The 26,182-nt window shown below is 43.5% G+C and overlaps 1 protein-coding gene across 1 annotated transcript; it reads left to right on the top strand.

Moving 5' to 3' along the window:
- Positions 1-1,183: 1,183 nt before the first annotated feature.
- Positions 1,184-21,834, top strand: LOC137521209 (NADH dehydrogenase [ubiquinone] 1 alpha subcomplex subunit 6-like). Its single transcript, XM_068240167.1, has 3 exons — positions 1,184-1,358; positions 11,889-12,004; positions 21,663-21,834. Exons 1-3 carry the CDS (start codon positions 1,220-1,222, stop codon positions 21,792-21,794), a joined length of 387 nt encoding a protein of 128 aa, XP_068096268.1. The 5' UTR covers positions 1,184-1,219; the 3' UTR covers positions 21,795-21,834.
- The last annotated feature ends 4,348 nt before the right edge of the window (positions 21,835-26,182 follow it).

Here is a 26,182-nt window from a genome sequence, read left to right on the forward strand (position 1 = left end):
TAAAGTGCAGCTGTTTAGAGCAGTGCAGGGGGATCATATTGCCCTGCAATCACAGTGCCTGCAAAGTTACTGAGCTGTGCTGAGCTGAGCCAAAAGCTACCAATGTGATCACTGTGCACAACTACGGAACAGACAGCCTATAATGAGCAGCACATTGCAGCCAGTATGTGTGCTCTACACATATCTGGCAGTGGCACCGATGTCCCCTCTCTCTCATCTACCTGTCCCTGCCTCCCATCCAACAGAGCGATCCATCTCAGCTCTGCTTCCAGGACACCGCTGCCCGCTGAGAGGGGGCGTGTCGCTCCTGTCCCCGCCCTTTTTGCGATCCGAATCACTCATTTTGATGATTCGGATGATTCGACTCACAAAATAGATTCGGATCAAAGATCCGAATCGTTCATGATCCGGACAACACTACCCGACACTATTTCCGCCTATCTCCGAGCGGAGAGCCGATACTGCGTGTGAACAAGATAATTACTAGCCAAATGAAAGACAATTTCAGGTGCCATTTACAAAGCGGATGTACCAACTACATACCTCCCAACATTTTGAGATGAGAAAGAGGGACACTTAAGCCACGCCCCTGCCACACCCCTAATCACGCCCCCGCCACACCCCTAGTCACACATACCATAAAGATTGTTGTTTTATAAGTCAAACCACACTGGTCCTTTCTATCCTGGTTCATTTTCCTTCATATTAACATTTTAAAATTACTAATATATCAATTTAAAGCATGGGAATAAAGTTTAGAGTCAATCAAACACATTTTTTTAGTAGAGAAATATATATATATATTTACATAGAAAGAGGGACAAAGTCCTGAAAGAGGGACAAATGAGGAGGAAATAGGGACAGAGGGACAGGGCTCCCAAAGAGGGACTGTCCCTCCGAAAGAGGGACAGTTGGGAGCTATGCAACTAATAAATTACCAGAAATAATTTCACAAAACGTACATTTCACAACTAAACAGCAAAATAAGCGCTAGCTATGCCATACATGAATATTATCCATGCATCATTAATATACATTATGAGCCAAACACTATAGCTGGCACCATCAGACCGCCTAGCAAATCGCCAGTCGAGATTAGTACACTAGTACAGTAGGAAGGAGAAGATACGCAGGAGCATAAAGAACCATGACTTCCTGCAACAGTTATTGGCCGCTCTCCTGACAGTGCGCATGCGCAGAGCTGTCTAGCGAAGGAAAGATGGCAGCTTCCACTGCCAAAGCTGCAGCGACTCGGACAGTTGGGGCTGTCAAACCACTCTTTAGCAGAGATGTTGGAGAAGCTAAACGGAGGGTGCGAGAATTGTACCGAGCTTGGTACCGGGAGGTGCCCAACACAGGTAAAACTGATCGGTTGAATCTCCGCTTCTTCCCGACCTTCATGGCCGCTAACCTTGGACGTAGCCTGCTATAAACATTCTATATACAGGTCCCTCACAGAGGAAAAACGGTGCTTTAGAGGGTGCAAACGCCAGTATATTAGTTTTGCTTCCCATAAGGGTATTAATACCATTAGTAGATATTTACTGTATAATCTTGTTATAGCAAACTCTGATATAATAAACATTTGGGTATAGTAAATTAAATATATAGGACACAGCCAAGCACCTTTTATGAGTATATGGGAGTAACGCCTGGTATAGTAAACCCAGATATAATAGAACTTCTGTTATGATAAACCTGTTTTTTGGGCGCTAGTCTACTTTAGGGGACCCACCGCAAATCCCCATAGACACTTTCAGCTGGGCTGCAAAACGGAACAAATGGCTTCCGTTTGCTTGTTGAAACCCCCACAAGCCATATACCCATGGATAGGTAAGCGTGCCCTGTAACGAATTGGGAGGTTTTCGGTAACAGAAAGTTTAAATTGGCCGTGTAGGAGCCACCAAACGGCCTAAATCTCGGTTCCGTCGGCCATCTTAATTCTGCTGTGCAGGTCTCTTTCTTCCTCCTCATTGGAGGGTTTGTTAGCTGGCACGCCCCCACCTAACAATCCCTCCAATGAGGAGGAAGAAACGACCTGCAGAGCAGAACCAAGATGGCCGACGGACCCGAAATTGCGGTCGTTCCGCGGCTCCTACACAGTCAGTTCAAACTTTTTTTTTTTTACCGAAACCCGCAAAATTCGTTAGAGGACATGCGTAGCTACCCGGGGATATAAGGCTTGTGGGGGTTTCAACAAGCAAACGGAAGCCATTTTTTCCGTTTTGCAGCCCAGCTGAAAGTGTCTATGGGGATTTGCGGTGGGTCCCCTAAAGTAGACTAGCGCCTTTTTTTGGCCCACTACTATCTATCTGCACACTACTTTGGGTCTGAGTGGATTATGCTTCACTACCGAAGAATAGTACTGGTAAAATCACAGGTAACACTTTGCCAACAGGCCTCATCAATATGTACAATGTTTGGTCTGTATGACCCTTGTTTCTGTTCTGAGTGGTTTACCCCAAAATCTATGCTTCCTTTGTAAGCTGCTGCCTGATTCTGAATTGCCTGTCATCTGTGACTAGCGTGTGTATGATTGCAATGGTACAGTATCATCCAGGCTGCACAGAATTGTGGACAGATGAGAACACTATTAGCTCTATGCTTTATTTGCAAGCTATTGAATGCAAATCCCTGCATATTGAGCACTTTGCATTTTAATGTAAAGCTCGGGTTCAAAATCAGATACTTCCCATGAAGAGAAGGAAGCCTCAGGATCCCATTGAGTGAGTACATTTGAAATCGGCGCCGGTAGACTTGGGCGCAGGATACAGCGGTATATAGCTGATCCTGCTTCTGCACAAGTCCGGGCCGATTTAATTACTATTCCCCCTCCAGGCCGCCATGGATAGTGAGGGAATGAAATAATTTGGCTTCCAGCGATTGCTGGAGGCCGAATTATTATGTTTTTAAGCAACCTCGGCTCCATCTTCTGAAGGAGCCGACGTTACTCACTGAGCGCTTCAATAGGAGTGATTCCTATTGAAGTCTATGGAGGCGCCGGCTGCGCCCAAATCTAGCAGCGCTGAAAAGCACTGCTCCGCATTGAGGCTTCCCTTAGTTGTCAGAAGTTCCCCGTTGCCGATCACAGCCCTCATGGCCATGCAGCTTCTCTTCCACATTCATGGACGTCCATTAGAAGCTCGACTTCATGCAAGCGCAGTAGCTTGGAGCCCGTGGCTCCGTGCTACTGCGCATGCCCCAGGGGGCTCAAGCCTGTGGAAGAGGAGCGGTGTAGCCCTGATAGGATTAGCATCTTCAAGGGGAATGCCTTGCCACTAATTGCTCAGCGACGGGGAACAGCAGTCCACCAAGGGAAGCCAGATCCTGAGGATTCCCTCTCTTTAAGTATCTGATTTTGTACCTGAGCTTCGGCTCGGGTACACTTCAAACATTGTTTGCAGAAGCAATGAGAATAAAAAAAAAATACTCCCAATCACAGCACACAGGCGAACTTGGAACAGCAAGAAGATGCTTTGAAAAACAAGGAAAAACCGAGAGCCCAATCTAGTGTAGTATGTTCACAGAATCTGAAGAATGTATGCAATTAAGATTATACTCACAAACAAGGGTCACCACACAGGCGACCACTAAAACGGGAAGTGGGGAGAATTATCACCTGACCCCACTCAGGTTTAAAAAGTGGATCTCTATAGACAGGAAAAAAATTGGGGATACACCCCTCCACCAAGGGTGGACTAAGTATATAAGTAAACAAGAATAATAGAGGCACCAAAATAGGATAAAAAAATTAAAAATCGTCTAAAAGGAGGGACATGGGTGGATTCACCTCCCTCAAGTACATAAATGACAAGGCCAAATTCAGCCGTTAATTTTACAACTGTATTTATTTCAAAAGCAATTTCCAAAATATGATGCAACGCGTTTCACGGGCCAACATCCTGCTTCATCAGGCAATCGAGAAAGGAGAACACAATTGTAGATCAATGTAAAGCCAGAGCGCCTCTTTTTAATTTTTTTATCCTATTTTGGCGCCTCTATTATTCTTGTTTACTTGGAACAGCAAGAGGACGGGGCATGGCCATGTGTGCGCATCGGGGAGCGCAGCCGTGCACGGTTGTGGCAGAGCCCTGGATGCCTGTTTGTAAACGGGTTGGCTTATGTCTAGTTACAGTATAATCCCCCTTTATAGTAAACTCCAAGTGGCCGGGAAAAGTAGTTTACTATATCAGAAGTTTATTTTATCAGAAATTGTCATACCCAAGCACAGGGCTGTGGAGTCAGAGTCAAAGCAATTTTGGGTACCTGGAGTCAAATCAGTGGTTTCAATAGACAGAGACGTTGGATGATTTTTTTTTTTAACCAAATCCATAGCCTTTGTAAAAATCAGACTCCTAGCCTTTGTAAAAATTAGACTGAGGAGTCGGAGCAATTTTGGATACCTGGAGTTGGTGTTTTTATAAATTGAGAAGTCGGATGATTTTTGTACCGACTCCACAGCCCTGCTCAAGCACATACCGTACTTGTACACTGCAGTACTGGATCTTAATTCAGTTTATAATTAGGAGTCACTTTTTCTCTTCAGTGCTTCAGCAAGTGAGCACAGACAATGTCTAAGCTAGTTTAAAATGCACAGAGCTCAATCTGCAGGGATTTGCGTGCAGTAATCATGCAACAGCTCACACAGGAAACATAGCTCTCACCACTTAGGCTTTGTTCACATCATAAATCGCCAGTGCTGAGTGATTTATAGAGTGCGTTTCCCTGCGCTTTGCACTTAGAAAAGCGCTTTTGCTCAGCAATTAGTTTATTTGCTTCCTGACATCAGTCAGGAAGTGAACTCTTTGATCCGGAAAAGCATAAATACAATGTATGTATTCTTAAAAGCTCTCAGGAAATCGCAATTCAAAGCACTTTTTCAAGTGCTTGCAATTTCCCTATACCTTCCATTGAGCAGAAACTCTCAGAAAATGGTACATATAGCACGTTTGCAATTTTAATAAAATCAAAACGCGCATATGTGAACACTCTCATAGGAAATCATTGTACAAGCGCTATTTGGGGCGATTTCTAAAATCGCCAGCACTTTAAAAAAAATCGGAAACGCTCGTAGTGTGAGCAAGCCCTTAAAGAGGAACTCCAGTGAAAATAATGTAGTAAAAAAAAAGTGCTTCATTTTTACCATAATTATGTATAAATGATTTAGTCAGTGTTTGCTCATTGTAAAATCTTTCCTCTCCCCGATTCACATTCTGACATTTATTACATGGTGACATTTTTACTGTGGGCAGGTTATTGTAACGATTGTGGAATTCTCTCCGTGATTAGCGCACAAGACGTGCGCTGACACTGCGGAAATCCTCCACAAGCGTGTAATTTAAGGAAACCCAGCAAAAGGTGCAATGCACCTGTAGAGGGAAATTCCTGTCGACAGGTGGAGCTGTGAAGTGCTGAGGAACAGCTCCTCTGCCCTGCCACAGACGCCAGACAGGAATTGTACGAAGGGAAGAAACGCAGGGCAAGATCGCCCTGAACGAGAGAGATCAAAGCGACAGAGGGTATGTGTGTCCACCAATCCAGTCGCCACCCTGTGACGATGAACACACAACCAGGAAGATAAAGTGAGAAGGCAATCGCCAGAGATGGCGATTGCTAACAGCGACACAAGACCGAATAAGCACAGATGAGGAATGTATGTATGTCCACCAATCTAGACGCCAACCTGCGACGGCGGACACACAACAAAGGAAACCGAGTGAGAATGCAATCGCCTGAGAAGCGATTGCGAAAGAGATTGAGCAAAGGGACAGATTGTATGTGTGTGCACCAAACTAGTCGCCAACCCGCAACGGTGCATAACAGCAGATATGAAGTAGGAACGCAATCGCGGGAGAGGCGATTGCCAGAGGTGACACAAGGCTACAGCAAGGCAGAGCACGAGAGTAGCAAAGGCACAGCAAATCATACAATGAGAAGATAAGGAAAATAACAAACGCTAACTAAACGTGAACACCGCACTCATTCGCAACAGTGCACGCGTTTATGCGCGGTCTCCGCGTGATAAGCACAACAGAGACAAGCACGCCTAACTAACCACCGACAGACAAACATGAAACAGAGGACGCGAGCGCTTGCTTAACGGTTACCTCACCGAGCCTCCAGCAAGCGTTCGTAGCAGACAAGACAGATACACGGAAACAGGAATAAGTGAGAGATACGATCCACTGCTCTTTCCGCCAGAGCGAGTGCGATCCAAGTACAGCAAGAGAGATGGAGATCAGACGGATCCACAGCACTAGCGCAAGGCGAGTGCAATCCAGGAAGACAGAAGGATCCACAGCACTAGCGCAAGGCGAGTGCGAATCAGGAAGACAGATAGAGGAGATGGCTGGTAGCAACCGCTGCTCCAGCTATACTCCAATAACAAAGATCAGAACGACTTCCTGTTGACCACTGCTGGGACAGAACAATCGCAACAGACAAACAAAACAGATATGCAATCCTAACTGCACTAGGGAACCTGCCTAGTGCAGTCCCAGGAATTACTCTAGGCTAATCTTTAAACAAAGAGCAAGGCTGACACTCCAAGAGTGTTTCACAGGACTAACCCTTATGACCAGCCCAGGTCTGTGATATCACATGGTGTATATATAGAGCAAGCCTACAAAGGATGTGGCTAGGCAATCTGCATGACAAACGTATGCAAATTCCTCAGCAGCAAGCTGCCAAACTGACAAAAGATCTCTCTTCCAGAGACCTGCAGAATGCAGACCTGAACAGTGGTCAAAAGGCAGCCTGCCCATTAAATTTATCAGTAAGGAATCCTGATATTTATCGGGTGACCAAATTTTTCTTCCTTTCCAATTAAATTTATTGGACCCCTATGGCGGCACCCAAATTTTCAACTTAAACTTTTTAAACCCATTTCTTTTTTTTTTCTTACATTTTTCACAAATTGGCTTAACATAGAAATTGTTTATTGCTCAAAATAAACTGTATCTGTTTCTGAATGTAACAGTGTGGCCCTTCGGGGATGAGGAGGGTGCACTTATGGCCCACTATGCCTGGCACCTAACTTTTTGCGTTCTTCTGAAAGGCCTGGTGCACACCAAAAACCGCTAGCAGATCCGCAAAATGCTAGCAGATTTTGAATCGCTTTTTCTTATTTTTCTGTAGCGTTTCAGCTAGCGTTTTGCGGTTTTGTGTAGCGGTTTTGGTGTAGTAGATTTCATATATTGTTACAGTAAAGCTGTTACTGAACAGCTTCTGTAACAAAAACGCCGGCAAAACCGCTCTGAAGTGCCGTTTTTCAGAGCGGTTTGCGTTTTCCTATACTTAACATTGAGGCAGAAACGCATCCGCAATCCAAAATCTGCAGCAGCCCGGGAGTATGCGTTTCTGCAAAACGCCTCCCGCTCTGGTGTGCAGCAGCCCATTGAAATACATTACCCTAGCGGATCCGCACCCGCAAGCGGATCGCAAACCGCAGCGGAAACGCTCTGGTGTGCACTAGGCCAAATTGTGTTCTTGTTAATTGAGCTGGCTCACAAATCCTGCTGTCTCCTGGATTACAGACAGTGGCGCCTAAATTCCATATAATGTACATTTCTCCACTCCTAAATTACTGAATTGAGGTAATACAGCTGTCACTGTGGCTAGGCTGATTTAAGCCCCATCTACACGATACGATACTTTGTGCGATTTGGTTATGATTCTATTTACGATCTGATTAAATCCAACATGTCCGATCGGGATTCAATTCGCCATTGTTTTGCAATGGCAAATCGAATTAAATCGTATCCCGATCGGACATGTTGGATTTAATCGGATCGTAAATAGAATTGTAATCAAGTCGCACAAAGAATCGTATCATGTAGATTGGGCTTTACAGTGAGCTATGACACCTGGTTAGCTGTTAAATTCTGTAATTGTTGTCCAAATTATCTATACAGAATTTCTTTATTGTGCTGCTAGACAATAAATACTAGCTTTTGAATGTGCAGGTCAGAAGACCACTCATTTTAGCTGATCTTGTTATGTAATCATAATCCACTTATGAATACGACTGAGCTTTCCTTCACCTCCTATGACCCTTCCAGGAATGCCCACAGAGGCTGACTGACACAGCTCTGGTAGGGGAATTATGTAGAGGAGATATCAATGGACATTATGGTATCAGTATGATTATAAAGGATTTGTAAAATGCCACAGCCAGTTTATCTTGGTTAGGCCTCGCTCACATTGCGTTGCGCTCTCGCTGAGCGATTTTTTTTTTTTTTTTTTTTTTTTTTTTTTTTCAAATCACTGTGTGCGCTTTAGCAGAGCAATTATTTAACCACTTTACCACCACGGCACGTGTATCTACGCTCCTTTTAACATCCTTTCCCCACCAGCAGTGTAGATACACGCACCTCGCCGCTGACCATGCTCCCGCCCGCTCGCTCGTGCGCGCGCTACCGCCCGCCGCCACCCGCTCGCCTGAAGATCAATGAAAAAACGTTCCCGTTCATTAATCTAAGCCCCCCAGCAATGATCGGCTGCTTCTATGAGAAGCAGCGCGATCATTGTGAAAAAAAGTTTCCCAGCCTCATAACACTTACTGTAAGCATACTTCCTATGCTTACAGGACGCATGCACAGAAAATTACTGTGGCCAAATAGTAAAACTACACCCAAAAACATTTTTCATATACAAATACATAGTTTTACATTATAAATTACCTCATTACCTCCCACACTCCCCAATTATATTTATTTTTTTTTGTAATAAAAAGAAAAAATACATAAATAGTTACCTTAGGGACTGAACTGTTTAAATATTTATGTCAAGAGGGTATAACACTGTTACTTTATAAACTATGGGCTTGTAATTAGGATGGACGCAAAACTGAAAAAAATGCACCTTTATTTCCAAATAAAATGTTGGCGCCAAACATTGTGATAGGGACATAATTTAAACGGTGTAATAACCGGGACAAATGGGCAAATTTCATGGATTTTAATTACAGTAGCATGCAAAATTTAAAAACTATAATGGACGAAAACTGCAAAATAAAGATTTTGTTTTTTTCCCCACATTTTTTCCTATTTTCCCATTAAAACCTATTTAGAATAAAATAATTCGTGGCATAATGCCCCACCCAAAGAAAGCCTAATTGGTGGCGAAAAAAACAAGATATAGTTCATTTCATTGCGATAAGTAATGATAAAGTTTTATAGACGAATGGAAGGAGCGCTGAAAGGTGAAAATTGCTCTGGTGCTCCAGGGGTAAAAAACCTCAGTTGTGAAGTGGTTAAAGGGAACCTTAACTGCTGCGGAAAAATAAATTCACTTACCTGGGGGCTTTCCCAAGCCTCCTGCAGCCGTCCTGTGCCCGCGCCGGTCCTTCGGTGCCCTCCGGTCTCCCTCCGCCGCTAAGTTTCGATTTCGGACGACTGCCAGTCGTCCTGGGGCCTCTTCCGCATTCCTGGTCGTAAACTGCAGTAAAGCGCGTCCGCATGACGCGTTTGGCGTCATGCGATGACGCGTTTGGCGTCATGCGGACGCGCTTTACTGCAGTTTACGACAAGGAATGTGGAAGAGGCCCCAGGACGACTGGCAGTCGTCCGAAATCGAAACTCAGCGGCGGAGGGAGACCGGAGGGCACCGAAGGACCGGCGCGGGCACAGGACGGCTGCAGGAGGCTTGGGAAAGCCCCCAGGTAAGTGAATTTATTTTTCCGCAGCAGTTAAGGTTCCCTTTAAATCCCATCCTGACGTCAGTCATGAAGTGATTACTTTGCCCCCGGGAATAATTAAGCACAATGTGCTGGGTAAATCGCTATACAAATCGCTTTTTCAAGCGCTTTGCGATATTTTTTTTTTTTTTTTTTTCTCTCTCCTATACCTTCAATTCAGGGCAAATTGCCCTGAAAAGGGTACATGCAGCACTTGTCAGAAGCAAGCAAACGGAAAGCCCCAATGAGAACTATTTAATTGGAAAGCATAGTGTAAGCGCTTTTAGGGCAATTTGTACAAACCGCCTACGCTTACAAAATTTAAAAAAAGCCTCTAGTGTGACCGAGCCCTTACTTAGCAATTTGCTCAATGTCTAATATAGTAATTTAAAAAGCAAATTAAATATGGACGTCACGCTAAGCAGATTTGAATAAATGCTCATGAATAGAAATTTATATTTTTTTATTCATTATTCAAAATGAAGTTAAAGCAGATTTGTAAAATAGCAACTTTTTGTTTAGCTGAACTGCCGTTTTCATGTCACAGCACTCATATTGATTAGATACAGGCAGGGCTGTGGAGTCGGTACAAAAATCCTCAGACGACTCAGTTTATGAGACCTCCGGGTACCCAAAATGACTCTGACTCCTGATGGTACGTACACACTTGCGATAACAATCGTTTGCAAGGAACGATAGTTACCAGATGAACAATCTTGGAACGATTGGAATGCAGCGATCATCATTTCACATTTTAACGATCGTTCTCGCAGAAAAGAACGATCAGAGGGAAATGCGTACATATTTATATAAAATTAAAAAAAAAACACCAAAATGGAATTACAACAGATAAAAAAAAATATATGATAACTTGAAAACAAAGTTTTATTTGAAATTTATAATGTACCGTAACAATCTTTATGGGCCGTGCTACACAGGAAGTACGGAAGCTGGGCAGAATCCAACGCAGGCGCATTGGCCCTTGTAACGATCGTTCTCGGACGATGTCTGTAGACACTATAGTTTTGTAACTATTGTCGCTCCATACGATCCGTCCTGTTGGATTTTCTCATCGTGCCGGTATCGTTCGTTCGTCGTACTTAAAGAGGAACTCCAGTGAAAATAATGTAATAAAAAAGTGCTTCATTTTTACAATTATGTATAAATGATTTAGTCAGTGTTTGCTCATTGTAAAATCTTTCCTCTCCCAGATTCATATTCTGACATGTATTACATGGTGACATTGTTACTGTGGGCAGGTTATGTAGCTGTTTCTAGCTGTTCTGGCTGTTACAGACAGCTGTAACCAGCCATTTCCTGTCTGTGAGTCTTGTTACATTGTGGCAGTTTGCCCAGAGTACCGCGGTACTCAGAGCGTCTTGTGGGAGGGGTTTCACCACAATATCAGTCATACAGCGCCCCCTGATGGTCTGTTTGTGAAATGCAATAGATTTGTCATGTAAAAGGGGGTATCAGCTACTGATTGGGATAAAGATAAATTCTTGGTCGGAGTTTCTCTTTAATGATCGTCTGGTAAAGTTCTTTACACGATTGTCGGCAGACCGATCTTTAAGCTGCTGTTTCAAAGACCATAGTCGCAAGTGTGTACGTACCATAAGTCTAATGCTTACCAGGGCTGTGAATTTTGTACACAAATCATCCAACTCCTGACTCCGACTCCTCGGTTTATGAAATCACTGACTCCGGGTACCCAAAATTGCTCCAACTCCGACTCCACATCCCTGGTACAGGAATAAGGTAAGCAGAGCCATACTGGAGGAAACGCTACACAGGTATAACAAAGTAAATATCTTTGCCTGTCTCCAACTATCACACTTCTGTGCCAGCGCATCAACCTGATTGTGAGGTATAGCAAAACTAAGAGTCTCATTTTTAGACATTTGAGTTATGGTGCCTATACACGGTACAATAAAAACGTTCGATTTTCCAGAATCAAATGAAAGTAATTTTTTTTTTTTTTTTAAATCTAAAAATCCGTTCTGACATATTGGAAAAATCTTTATATTCGATGTAATGGAATAATCAAACTAAATTATCTAATCGAAAAAATTGCACCATGGATGGGCACCATTAGAGGGATAACTGTAGTATTGTAGACTATTAAATTATGTTGGTGGCATGCAGGTTTTTTTTTTTTTTTAATGGATTGAAGCCATTTTAATGTGTAATGTCATCGCCTCGTGTCTTGCAGTACATTTGTATCAGTTGGACATCAGTGTGAAACAAGGTCGTGACAAGGTTAGAGAAATGTTCCAGAAGAATGCACATGTCACAGATCCCAGAGTGATTGATCTTCTTGTAATCAAGGTAAGGTCTTGTTTTCTCTGTCACTAAACACAGGTGGAGACCTAAGGAAGCCATGGAAAGGAACACCTCATAGTACACAGATGATTTATCAAAACTAGTGCAAGAGAAAGGGTACAGAAATGGAGCAGATGCACAGAGGGACCAATTGTATTCCTTGATCTGGGCATATACTATGCATTTGAACTAGTTTTACTTGTACTGGATTTGATTAATCTGACCATTTTACTGAGTGGGCTTAGTGTTTGTGCAGGTAACAGCATAAAAATCATGTTGAATCTTGTCCTGTTTGGTAATGTGTGTTAAAGCGGACCTAAACTCAAAACTTCCTCTCTACTCTAAAAGATACGCAATAGCATAATAACCTTTTAACCAGTTTCGGACCAGCGGTCTCCGGGCACCTAAGGACTAGAGACCGCTGGTCCAATCCCGACGAATTCCTGATGAATCGCCGCACCTTACCGCCGTCATCGCTGCTCGCCGGGACCCCTAGGATACAGACTCTTTCGTCTCTGACGGAAGAGTCATGTGAGCGGGTCAGGAGCCGCTCTCATTGGCTCCTCACCCTGTTTTCCCATGTAAGCCAATGGGAGCTGCTTACATGAAAGACAGGGCCAGGAGCCAATAAAAACTGCTCCTGCCCGGCTCACAGTGCTCTGCCGTCATAGAGGCGGCAGAGCATGCGAATTTCGGCGGGTTGAACACGACAGGAATGGCGGGGGCGTGCGGTCAATGGGACGTAAAAGATGCGTCCGGTCAGGACCGCAGCGCCCCCTGCCCGCCGTAGATTTGTACTGCGTCGTGCCGGAATCGGTTAAAGAAAATTATTTTTTTAGTTGATATAAATCCTGCGATAAATCTTCAGTGTATCTACTTCCTGCTTTCATGGAACCAGAAATATTATGAACATCTGGTGTTTTCAAATTAGCCTCTCTGCCATGGCAATCAGCTGACACAGCTTATGGTTCAAATTTACAACTTGTGATTAGACACAGATGAGAGGGAATGAGGCAGGGTAAACTCTAAATACATACAGGGTGCATTTCTCTTCTGTCCAGTGCAAGCGTTTGGGTCCACAGGAATATGGAGGCCTTTACCTTTTTCATTTCAGTTTTCAAAAATGCCAGTTACCTGACCTTTTGTCTTCAGTAATTTGGTTACCAACTTGCAAAAAGTATGCAAGTACTTTATGTATGCATATACACAGCTGTGAGCATCAAACTTTCACCTGCAAACAGGTGTGACACTCTAGTGTTGTGCGAGAAGTTAGTTAATACAGAAGTGTAGAACTACACTTGATTGGCTTTACAAGTAATATAGTTTTTATTTTTTGTTTCTTATATGGGGCCATTCTATCTTTCACTTGGGTTTCACAATTTGCAATAAGTAAAGGCTAGTCCAATTTGCAATACCTAAACAGCTGGAAGATAATTTTTGGTGTCTTTATTTCCAGTTGCAAACGAATCAGTAAAATGTAGATATTAAGGGGGTGATTTATTTCTGTTTTTCCCCGCTTCACAAGCTAAACTAGAAAAAAAACAATGCTACAGACAAAGATGTCTTTGACAAGATTTAGAGCCTTGTAAACACGCTACACTGACCTTGTTCAAAGTAGCCATTTAGGTCTTTTTTGGCAAATAATCTAGCATGTGTACAGCTCCCACTCAATGTTCAAAGATCTTTAAAGGATACCCGAAGTGACATGATGAGATAGACGTGTATGTACAGTGCCAAGCACACAAATAACTATGCTGTGTTCCTTTTTTTTTTTCTTTCTTTGCCTGAAAGAGTTAAATATCAGGTATGCAAGTGGCTGACTCAGTCCTGACACAGTCAGGAAGGGACTACAGTGTGACCCTCAATGATAAGAAATTCCAACTATAAAACACTTTCCTAGCAGAAAATGGCTTCTGAGAGCAGGAAAGATAAAAAGGGGAATTTCTTATCAGTAAGGGTCACACTGTAGTCACTTTCTGAGTCAGGACTGAGTCAGCCACTTACATACCTGATATTTAACTCTTTCAGGTAGAGAAAGGAAAAAAAGGAACACCGCATAGTTATTTGTGTGCAAGGCACTGTACATACCCATGTCTATCTCATCATGTCACATGTCACCTCGGGTATCCTTTGAGCCTATCTGGACAAACATTCTCGTCCAGATAGGCTGCGCGCACTCCCGCCGCCGCCGGCCGTTAGCCCAGCGATCAATGAATGGGATTATAGATCCCATTCATTGATCAAAGCCCCCCGCAGAAAAACCGACAACCTCTAATCAGAGGCTGCGTTTTTTCTGAGTTACAAAAAGTTTCCTGTCCTCATTCTTCTTCCTGGAAGCGTACGATCACGCTTCCAGGACTTTTTCACTGTGTCCAATAGCAAAACTAGCACATCCATTTTTTAATAAGTAGCTAATTTTAAATATATAAAAAATGTGTTTACCTCCCACACCAAAAATTACCCACAACATTTTTAATACAAAAAAATAAAAAAAAATTACAAGAACAAAACAAACAAAAAACAAATAGTTACCTAAGGGTCTGAACTTTTTAAACATGCACGTCAAAGGAGTATAGTAATATAATTCTTTAACCACTTGCCGACCAGGGGATTTTACACTGATCGGTGCTGCGTGGGCTCTACAGCCCGCAGCACCGATCAGGAGTGCAGCAGGGCGATCAGACTACCCCCCTTTTTTCCCCACTAGGGGGATGTCCTGCTGGGGGGTTCTGATCGCCGCCGGCTGCAGTTGCTTAGCGGGGGGGGCTCGTCAAAGCCCCCCTCCGCAGCGCTTTCCGCCCTCTCGCCCGCTCCCTCCCTCTCCCTTCCCCTGTGTGCTGCGCAGGACGGATTTCCGTCCTGCGCATTGAAGGATAGGCTTCAGCCTATCATATGCCGGCGATCCCCGGCCAATCAGAGGCCGGGGATCGCCGATCTGCCTTACGGCGCTGCTGCGCAGCAGCGCCGTATGATGTAAACAGCGGGGATTTCTTCCCCGCCTGTTTACATTTTGCCGGCGAGCCGCCATCGGCGGCTCTCCGGCTGTTCATGGAGACACCCTTCGTGAACTGACATGGAAAGATCGAGCGGCCGTTTCCATGGTTACCCGCAGACGACCAGTTTACGCCAATCGGCGTTAGCTGGTCGTCAAGAGGTTAAATTATGGGCTTCTAAATAGTGATGGATGCAAATGTATTATTCATTTAAATGATGTAATAAGCGGGACAAATGGGCAAATAAAATGCATAGGTTTTAATTACGGTAGCATGTATTAATTTCAAACTATAATGGCGAAAAACCAGGGCTGTGGAGTCGGTCCAAAAATCCACCGACTCCGACTCCTCAGTTTAGGATTCCTCCGACTCCGACTCCACGACTCCGACTCCTCTCATTTGCATATTACAATTTTGTTGATTAAAAGTATGTAACATGAAATTCGTCTCTTAACTGCCAATGCTTAGGAATTTTACAAGACAACTGAAGTGAGAAGGATATGTAGACTAGTATATTTATTCCCTTTAGACTAAAACTAGTCCTTGGTAAGAGTACTTGTAAAAGGTACAGACCGGAACAAAGAACATCTATCAGGCCCTAGGCAATGTAACTGTGGGTACATGTAAGAATGATGTGCAGGTACTCTGCAGGGGAATGAGGAGATTCTTCCTCTATTACACATTCTTCATGCACAATCTGAACAAGGTTTATGGGTGACAGACAACACCTCTGTGTTCAATGTGCACAGCATTCTCAGTGGATTCCCTGCAGCTCTGTGGGGAGTGCATATGTAGAGTATAGTACTACTGTATAACAAAGTAAACCTGAGACAGATGAAATTAAAGTTTTATACATACCTGGAGCTTCCTCCAGCCGCCTTCAGGATAATCAGTCCCTCGTTGTCCTCCTCCACCACCTGGATCTTCTGCTATGAGTCCAGGCACTTGAGCCAGTCGGGGGTAGTGCGCATGCACACACTCCGCCGCCAGGAGCATACTACACCTGTGCAGCACTATTGCGCAGGTACAGAATGTTCCTGGCTGTGGGAGCGGCATGCGGCCGGACATCGCTGACTGGCTGAATTACCAGGACTCATAGCAGAAGATCCGGGTGGTGGAGGACAGTGAGGGACTGATTAGCCTGAAGGGGGCTGGAGGAAGCCCCAGGTATGTATAAAACTTTACTTTTCATCCGTCTCAGTTACCCTTTAATTTGTAGTCACCAAACCAAATTTTAATAACATATCAAATTATTTGATTTCATCAGCAAAGGGAGTGCATACATTTGCATAAATCAGCATCAATGCAGAATTATTTCCATCTCATTGACCATCTCTATTAGTGACACAGCTACACATCAGGCTTTATATTTACAGCATAGATGTTATTTAGTATATATAAGAGATTCCTGTGTACACATCATATATACAGTCACAATCAGATATGTATATCTGACTTTAAAAATACGGGGACTGCTTTATTGAAGCAGCACAAGTAACTAATTTTGATTGGTTTATTTCATTTTTGTGGACTGAACACAGCTATTACTGTATATATACTGTATATATACATTATTTTTAATGACTATTATCTGAGAAATAGAACATTTTATCATATTTTCTATTTTAATTACAGTTACAAATTCATTAGGAGTCGGTGCATTTTTTCCCGACTCCGACTCCAGGCACCCAAAATTGCCCGACTCCACGACTCCGACTCCACGACTCCGACTCCACGACTCCGACTCCGACTCCACAGCCCTGCGAAAAACTGAGCAATTTTTTCCATTTCTTTCTTAATATTCCTGTTAAAATGGATTTAGAATTAATTCTTAGCAAAAATGTATCACCTAAAGAAAGCCTAATTGGTGGCAGAAAAAACAAGATATAGATCAATTCATTGTGATAAAGTAGTGATAAAGTTATTGGCAAATGGGAGGTGAAAGTTGCTCAGATGCAAAAAATAAACAACCCTGTGGGCTTAAGTGGTTAATGGAAACATGAGCTTTAAATCAATGCTGCTCTACTTATCTGGGGCTTCCTCCAGTCCCTTGAAGTCTCTGCGTCCCTAATCGCTGGCAACCACTCTTCTGCTGTCCCCTCGGAGCTGGCCAGATCGGCGGCTTCTGTGGTGCATGCGTGAGAGCATGTGCTTGGGAGTGTTCAACACAGTACTACGCACACATGTGCAAAAGCCATCAACTTGGCTAGAAAAGTTAATTTAAATAGGGGCTCAAAGTTTCAAAATGATATCGGCTAATGAAGCAGCTTCTGCTAGGATAAATTCACTTTGCAGCAATGCATACACAGATATAGGAAAACTTCTGCTTGTGAGTGTGCTTTAAAGAGAACCCGAGGTGTGTTTAAAGAATGTTATCTGCATACAGAGGCTGGATCTGCCTATACAGCCCAGCCTCTGTTGCTATCCCAAACCCCACTAAGGTCCCTCTGCACTCTGCAATACCTCATAAATCACAGCCGTGCTGTGAGGCTGTGTTTACATCTGTAGTGTCAGTCTCAGCTGCTCCCCCGCCTCCTGCATAGCTCCGGTTTCTGCCCCCGTCCCTTCCCTCCAATCAGCAGGGATGGAAGGGATGCAGGCGGGGACTGAAGTTCTGCAGGAGGCGGGGAGAGCAGCAGACTGACACTATAGAGATAAACACAGCCAGCTCTGACAAGCTGTTTGTCAGCAGCGTGGCTGTGATTTATGAGGGATTGCAGAGTGCAGGGGGACCTTAGGGGGGTTTGGGATAGCAACAGAGGCTGGGCTATATAGGCAGATCCAGCCTCTGTATGCAGATAATATTCTTCAAACCCACCTCAGGTTCTCTTTAATATAAACCTGAATCTTAAAAATTAATGTTGCAGAGGCTTTTTCGATCCTCCGCAAATCCTTTGATGCTGGCCAAGACCCTCATCTTTTCAGCTACGCTAATTTCTATGCTTAAAGGACTTACGAGGCGAAAAAACGTAATTTTGGTCTTTACCTGTTTACTATGTGAATCCATAGGTGTGTTACAATGCGTCCTCCGTTGCATTCCGCCTCAAAAGTATCTTTTATATTCCCCCCAGGCTACGACCCGACCCCACAGCACGGGTCGTCTCCTATGCCACATTTAAGATGGCCGCCGCAAAGATCCACGGCTGCGCAGTACGCATGGCGGAGAGTGCGGCTGCGCAGCTCTCCACCCTCGCCCAGCCGCGTACTCGCTGTTAGCGTCATCCTACTGTGACAGCGGGCGCGCTCACAGCGAGGGCGGAGAGCTGCGCAGCCGCAGTCTCCGCCATGCGTACTGCGCAGCCGCGGATCTTTGCGGCGGCCATCTTGAATGTGGCATAGGAGACGACCCGTGCTGTGGGGTCGGGTCGTAGCCTGGGGGGAATATAAAAGATACTTTTGAGGCGGAATGCAACGGAGGACGCATTGTAACACACCTATGGATTCACATAGTAAACAGGTAAAGACCAAAATTACGTTTTTTCGCCTCGTAAGTCCTTTAAGCATGGCTGCACTGTGCAGGCGCCAGTGGGCTCATGTCTGTGCAGTAGCATGCAGCTGCTTGTGCACAGGCCGTACTTTGCAACTGTGTAGTGTAGCCGGGCTTGTGCATGTGGAGGAGCGTGACAGTGAGCAGTCTACTACTTTTAATGTTGAAGATCAGAGGGTCCAGTGCAGCACAGAATGGGCATAGGAGGGCTGGAAAGTTACAGATATGCTTGGCAACCCTGAAACGAGTCTCGCTTAAGTCTAAATATGTAAGATGGAAGGCTCAGAATCCCATAGAACTTTCCCAGTCCTCTCTCTGTGCTCTGGTTCCACCACTGTCCCCTGCTCAGAATTTGCGCCTTTAGGACTCTTCAGTAAGTTTTGGAAGTACTTTCATCTCCAAGTAATTCTGAAGACTGGAACATCTATGCTTCGCATGGACAAAACCGGACTCATGCATGCACAGTATGGATCCGCTACCTGGTTTCCCAAAGTGCTTTGGGGTAGAAGGCTGTGTAACATAATTACCTAGGCTAATCATCACTGGGAGGGTGAGATTACAAACTAATATACAGCAATATATAAATATAAGCGGCTTTTGATGCTGAAACCAAGATAATGGGTGCCCTGAATAATTTATTCTTGAAAATACAACTAAAGTGAGAAGCATATGGTGGCTGTCACATTGATTTCCTTGTAAACAATATCAGTTGCCTGACAGTGCTGATCTGCTTGGATGCAGTAGTATCCTAATCACACACACCTGAAACGAGCATACAGCTAATCCAGTCAGGCTTGGAGGAACTTTAGCGAAAAGGGGAAAAAATAATTCAGTACACTGCAAAGTGAGAAGTTAAATAGTAGATCAAGAAATGTTTGATATTTGCCATGTAATTTGTTCATGTTGTTTGATCCACAATAAGTCTGCATGTCCTCATCCTTACTACTGGCAGACGAGAAAAAAAAAAAGACAGCACCAACTGCAATTATCTATACCGCACCCACTAACATTACCATAGGCTAAAAGGTTGTTTTTTTAGAGCCTGAGCCTACTAAAGCAGTTGTCTGCTTCTGTGTGCTTATCAGCATCTGTAAGGCTCCCTGCACACTGCAAATCCGTTTTCCGATTCCGTTTCCGATTCCGATTTTCCTTGAATACATTCAACAGAAAAACGGATCAAAAAACGCAGCATGCAGTTAAGATTAAAAATCTGAATCGGAATCGGATGTAAAAACAGATTAAAAAGCGGAATCTGAATCTGAAATGCATGCAGTGTGCAAGAGGCCTAACATTGATGTGTAACTGAAAAGCAGACACAACTGCGTTAGTGGGCTCATTCACACTAGGGGTGTTTTCGGCCTTTTTTCAAGCGCAGGCGATTTTTAAAATTGCCCACAAAACGCTGGTGCAATGAATCTCTATGAGCTCTGTGCAGCTAATGCATGAGCATTAGGAGTCTGAGTAATTTTGGGCACCCAGAGTCGGAGTTAGACTCCTCAGTTTCTAAAATCAGCGACTCCGAGTCTGTAGTCGGATGATTTTTGTACAAAATCCACTGCCCTGGTAAGTATAATGCTCAACACACACCATACAATCTTGGTTGTACAGATTTACCAAATCTATGTAGTAGAAGGGCCAACAGATTGAAAATACCTTGAATGATTGATTGGATAAGCTCTTATACTACATGAAAGTGGTAAGATTGAAATACCAAGATTGTATAGTGGGGTGTGGAGCTTTAGACTAAGGAGTCGGAGCAATTTTGGGTACCCGGAGTTGAAGTCGTGGTTTCATAAACTGAGGAGTCAGAGGTGGAAAATTTTTGCACCGACTCCACAGCCCTGGTTTAAATACATTGTATTTATTATTTTCTGGGTCAAAGAGTTTATTTCCTGACTTGCGTAAAAGCAGCACGCAATGGAGCGCCGGGAGGGGAAAAAAAGAGCACAAATAGCGTGCGTTTTTAGGCGTGAATGAGGCCTTATAGATATACATGTGCACAGAGGGAGATACTGCTTGCTTGGCAATTGACAAATGCATTTATTTCCCACAATGCAACAAGGTTCAGAGGCAGAAAACTGTCAGGTCCTGACATCACACGGGAAAGGGGATCCACCACAATATCAGCCATTCTGAACCCCCTGATGATCTTTGAGAAAAGGTAAAGATTCTCGTAGCAAAGGAAGTATCACCTACTGATTGGGATGAAGTTCAATCCTTAGTAACAGTACCTCTTTAAGTCAGAAACAACTGATCTGCATGCTTGTTCAGAGTTTATGGCTAAAGGTATTTCTCGTGTGAAAGGGTTATTGGCTACTGATTGGAAGGAAGTTCAATCCTTGATTAAAGTTTCTCTTTATGTCTGCTTTCATATTCCTCCCGCTGCCTGGATGTCACACTGGACTCTGTCCTCTTTTATCCCCAACATCCAAAGCATTAATAGGGCCCACGATTTCCATTTATGCAATATCTCCAAGATCTGCCCCTTCCTGACCCCAGACGCTGCCAAACTGGGTGAGAGTCCATGCCCTCATAATCTCCCACTTGCACTACTGCAAGACCCTTTGTGAGGCCTCTCTCTCTGAATCCATATCTCTAAGATCCGCCCGTTCTTGACCCTGGATACTGCCAAACTCCTTGTTCATGCCCTAATCCTCTCCCACCTGGACTATTGCAACACCCTCCTGTCTGGCCTCTCCTCCATGCAAAGCCCTCCACTGGCTCGGCCTACAAAACTGTACACTGTCTGACTTACTTCTCTAGCCTAATCAGCAGATACATACCAGTTTGCCCACCCTGCTCCTTCAACAACCTTCTCCTAACCACCCAACGCATCTTGCACGCCTATGCGTGACTACAGGACTCCCCATGCCTCCTTCCATAGCCAGGAGAGTTCTGGGCTTGCACAGTAACTAAACACTGCTACTACACACAATGCTCCCAGCCATAAGAGCATGATCGAGGAGGCATGCGCCCAGCACTGGGTATGCACAGTGGCTGGGGATTCACTGAGTTGACCAGCTTACAGAGGGGGACAGCACCACCACCACCTTATTCTTCAAGGTGTATTCCAGTGGAACTGTAGGGTATTATATATCAGATCAAGGTTTTCAGAATTCTGACTTTTTTTGTTTTTTGTATAGTTTCATCTGATTTGAAAAATGTTTTTTTTTTTTTTTTTTAGGGGAAGATGGAATTAGAAGAGACAATAAAAGTCTGGAAGCAAACTACCCATATAATGCGATACTTCCATGAAACTGAAAGTCCACGTCCTACTGATTTTCTCAGCAAATTTTATGCTGGTCAGGACTTCTGATTTAATCTTATGGCAAAATAAATTTATGTTCGAACTCTAAGCATCTTTTGGCATTTTTATTTGTGCATTATATTTTGTAATAGAGCAAAATACAGTACCAGCTGCTATGTCCAACATTTTTCTGGGAATTGCTAAGTTCATTAACGATCATAGTTTCTATTTTTTTTCCCTTCTCCACTTGGTCACCTCTAATTTCTGGACCGCAAAGCATGGAACAGCCACAGTGAGTAGTGTTGTGTATCTGTGTAGAAGAAACACCATAAAGAATTGCGTGGTGGGGAGCAAGCCAATGAATTTCCTACCTTTGCAGCAACAAGCCATTGTCTGTTTCACTGTGGCTTATATAAACCAAGGTGAGGCTGGAACCGCTGTAAAGGTGGCTACTAACGATACAATTTACGATCGTTTACAAACGACTCTTCGTATGGACGATCGGAAATGATTGTTTGGAACCACTAAAGGACAAATCTAACCAATCCAATCAGATTAATGAAATCTAAAAAAATGGATCGATTTCATAGATCTGATCGGATTGCTTTGTCCATTAGTGGTCCCAAACAATCATTTCCAATCGTTCACATGAAGAAGTTTGCAAACAATCATTCATAAAATGGTATTGTTAGTGGCCACCTTTTTAAACTCATCGATTGTGTCTAACAAATCCCAACCACTATAAAACCCATGAATATTTTAGTTCTCTACCTTCTCTATCAGAAAAAGGTCCTCAAGTTTAATGTTTCCCACGTTCCTTCAACTGCACAGTGCTGTCTACTTTTTATAGGTAAATTGGTTGTTCAATGACCACTTTCAAGTGGAGATCATTTAGCACTGTACTCTTACATGATACAGATCTCTTTAAAAAAAAATGTATCTGAACTAGTCAGGGAAAAATAACAGTACACCTATAGAGGGTATTTTTGTGAAATGAGACATTTGAACTCATTGTATTTTTGTTTTCATTGCAATTTAAATGTATTAGTAGTTAGGACTCAAATGTCTCTAACTCCTTTCTCCAAAGCCCTGGATCTCATACTGCATGTCAGCTGGACAATGTACTGGGCTTTTGTCTTTGATGTAGGATTTGAGCCCTAAACAAGGGTTTACATTCCAACTCAAGCCACTATGTAAAACAGAAATGGCGTTAGGACCATCACCATGGTGTGGAATTGCTTTGCTTCAGGAGGGAATCATGCACTTCACTAAAAAGATGTCATAGTAGAGCTGGGTCCCTAATTGGAATCCCAGCCAGAGCACTATCTGCACTGAGTTTGTATGTTCTCCAGGAAACTTCACACCCACATCCCAAAAACAAGGATAAGGTTAATTGGCTTTCCTTTAAAATTGGACCTAGCCTATTATGCTGGGAATACACTGTTTGTTTCTGCTCTCGATCATTTTTGCCACTCGATTCTGCAGTTGATTCTCTTATCTTCCGCTCGTTTTCCATTCACTTCTATCAGAAATCGAGCAGCAAAAGAATCGAAAGGGAAATCGGACATGTTGGAAATTATCAGTTGAACCATCTAATCGGCTAAAACACGAAACGTGTATTCCTAGCATTATGTACTAATAATGTATTAATCACTGTTGTAAAGATTAGATTGTGAGCCCCTGAGTGGACAGTTGCGCTGGGGAAGATGTCAGGGCTATATAAATGAGGAAAATTATATACTGTAGTTATACTGCGGCATTAATAATTGGGAGGAGAAGTATAGAGGGCGGCATTGAAGGAAGCCACGCGGCGAGTGGTGTAACACACGGAAGGGAATTGCTTCCCCGTTTGGTGCATTCGCAAACAGCTGGAGGGGACCCAAGTGAAGGAGAGGGGGTCTGACCCCATCCCCTGTGCCCACTACCCCCTCCAGCTTTGTGCCCCCCCCCCCCCCCACCCCATTTTTTTAATACGCAAACTGACTGAAAACGTATGCTGCAAAAAGGCGGCACGGATCAGTTTGCGTTCTGGTTTTTGAAAACCGGAGCCCGAACCACGGATCGCGTTCTGCAACCGTAGCTAGTGTGAACCAAGCCTAAGTGCAAACTTACTTGGCCAAATAAATGGATTCTGGATTCTGATTTAGCTGAAAAAAGAACCAATTACTAAACTTTCCTGCAGTAAAACCTTAAAGGGGGACTTCAGCCTAAACAAACATACTGGCATTAAGTTACATTAGTTATGTTAATTAGAATAGATAGGTAATATCTCTTACCCACCCTGTTTTAAAAGAACAGGCAAATGTTTGATTCATGGGGGCAGCCATCTTTTTGGTTGAAAGGAGGTGACAAGGAGCAGGAGCCACAGTTCCAACTGTCCTGTGTCCTGATCACCCCTCCCAGCTGCATGCGCTAGGCTTCAAATGTCAAATTCAAAATGTAAAAAAAAAAAATTGCACCAAAACAGAACATCATCAGAAATCCCATCATGCTTTGCACAGCTTCAGAGGGAAAAAGCCCGGGCAGTTTTCTTCTGTGCAGCTAAAAATGAGGCTTTTATAAGAGAAACAAAGTTCGGATGCTGTGAAACTGTTAAAGAAACACCAAGCCTTTTCAGTGCTGCTGAGTCGATTTTTAGTCCGGGGGTTCACTTTAATTTGCCTTCTCCTGACAGGTAAGAGACTTTGGGCTTCTATCTACTGTTTTAGGAAACCAGGACTGAATTCCATAAGCTTTTTTGCAAAGATTAACTGCAGTTTTTATTAACGCTTGCTGTACTGGAAGACAGGCTTACTTCAATTATAGCTAGCACTATACGTACCTATGTTTATCTCTTCATGTCACTTCAGGTATGCTTTAAAGAGGAACTCCAGTGAAAATAGTTTAATAAAGTTTCATTTTTACAATAATTATGTATAAATGATTTAGTCAGTGTTTGCTCATTGTAAAATATTTCCTCTCCCCGATTTACATTCTGACATTTATTACATGGCGACATTTTTACTGTGGGCAGGTTATGTAGCTGCTGCTAGCTGTTTTGGCTGTTGGAGACAGCTGTAACAGCTATTTCCTGTCTGTGAACCTTGTTACATTGTGGTAAACTGTCAAAAGTACTGCGGTCCTCAGAGCTTCTTGTGGGAGGGGTTTCACCACAATATCGGCCATACAGCGCCCCCTGATGGTCTGTTTGTGAAAAGGAATAGATTTCTCATGTAAAAGGGGGTATCAGCTACTGATTGGGATAAAGTTAAATTCTTGGTTGGAGCTTCTCTTTAAGCTATAAAAGAACCAGCCTCTGTGTCCTAATAGCAGTCTTCAAACCCGCCTCGGGTTCTCTTTAACTGTATGTGTAGTATGGATAATGAATAGAACATTACTAGCAAAGAAAAGACATTTTTATTTTGCAAAATTCTGTCACATTTGCAGTTTTAAAACCACACTGTCTTTTAAAGTGGACCTGAACTCTTGCAAAGGTCAGAAGGAAAACCGAGAAATGTACCCTGAGGCCTGGTGCACACCAAAAACCGCTAGCCGATCCGCAAAATGCTAGCAGATTTTGAAACGCTTTTTCTTATTTTTCTGTAGCGTTTCAGCTAGCATTTTGCGGTTTTGGTGTAGTAGATTTCCTGTATTGTTACAGTAAAGCTGTTACCGAACAGCTATTGTAACAAAACGCCTGGCAAACTGCTCTGAAGTGCCGTTTTTCCTATGCTTAACAGTGAGGAAGAAACGCCTCCGCAATCTAAAATCTGCAGCAGCCCGGGAGTATGCGTTTCTGCAAAACGCCTCCCGCTCTGGTGTGCACCAGCCCATTGAAATACATTACCCAAGCGGATCCGCACTCGCAAGCGGATCGCAAACCGCATCCGAACCGCTCTGGTGTGCACTAAGCCTGAATGTATTTAGAGGGTGTAGCCTGTTTAATTCCCCCTCATTTGTGCCTAATCACAAATTGTAGTTTGATCCTCCTATGTCACATGACTGCCTATGGCAGAGATGGGAGATGAGCCCATTTGAAAGCACAGGCTGTAAGCAATATGTCTGCTTTCATGAATCAGGAAGTAGAAACTGCAAAACATTTCTAGGATTTGAAGCAGCTGTAACAAATACATGTTTTTTGTTAAGGCCCTTTTTCACAGTGGGACGTTAAAGTTGCACGCTATAAAAAACAATGCAGACTAATGCACAGCAAAACAAAGTCTGTGCCACATTCACAGTGCACACGTTGTGTGTAACGTGTAGCAATATTTAGAAATTGCTGCATGCTATGCGTCTAGCAATAAATTTGCTGCATTGTGTGTTGCACATGCTCAGTAATGTTTTTGTTTTTTTTAAATGTAACGCATGTGCCGTTTTCGTTCCATCAACATGCGACAAACGGCGCACCAAGAGACACAACGCAGTGCAAAATAACGTCCAATTTCATAACCTACATGTGCTGCGTTAAGGGCACGTTG

This window comes from Hyperolius riggenbachi, chromosome 6 (assembly GCF_040937935.1).
Source record: "Hyperolius riggenbachi isolate aHypRig1 chromosome 6, aHypRig1.pri, whole genome shotgun sequence".
Classification (NCBI taxonomy): Eukaryota; Metazoa; Chordata; class Amphibia; order Anura; family Hyperoliidae; genus Hyperolius; species Hyperolius riggenbachi.

Coding starts and splice junctions, on each gene's coding strand:
- LOC137521209 (XM_068240167.1), top strand. CDS start 1,220: ATGGCAGCTTCCACTGCCAAAGCTGCAGCGACTCGGACAGTTGGGGCT. Junction 1,359..11,888: donor CCGGGAGGTGCCCAACACAG/GTAAAACTGATC, acceptor CGTGTCTTGCAG/TACATTTGTATCAGTTGGAC. Junction 12,005..21,662: donor TTGATCTTCTTGTAATCAAG/GTAAGGTCTTGT, acceptor TTTTTTTTTTAG/GGGAAGATGGAATTAGAAGA.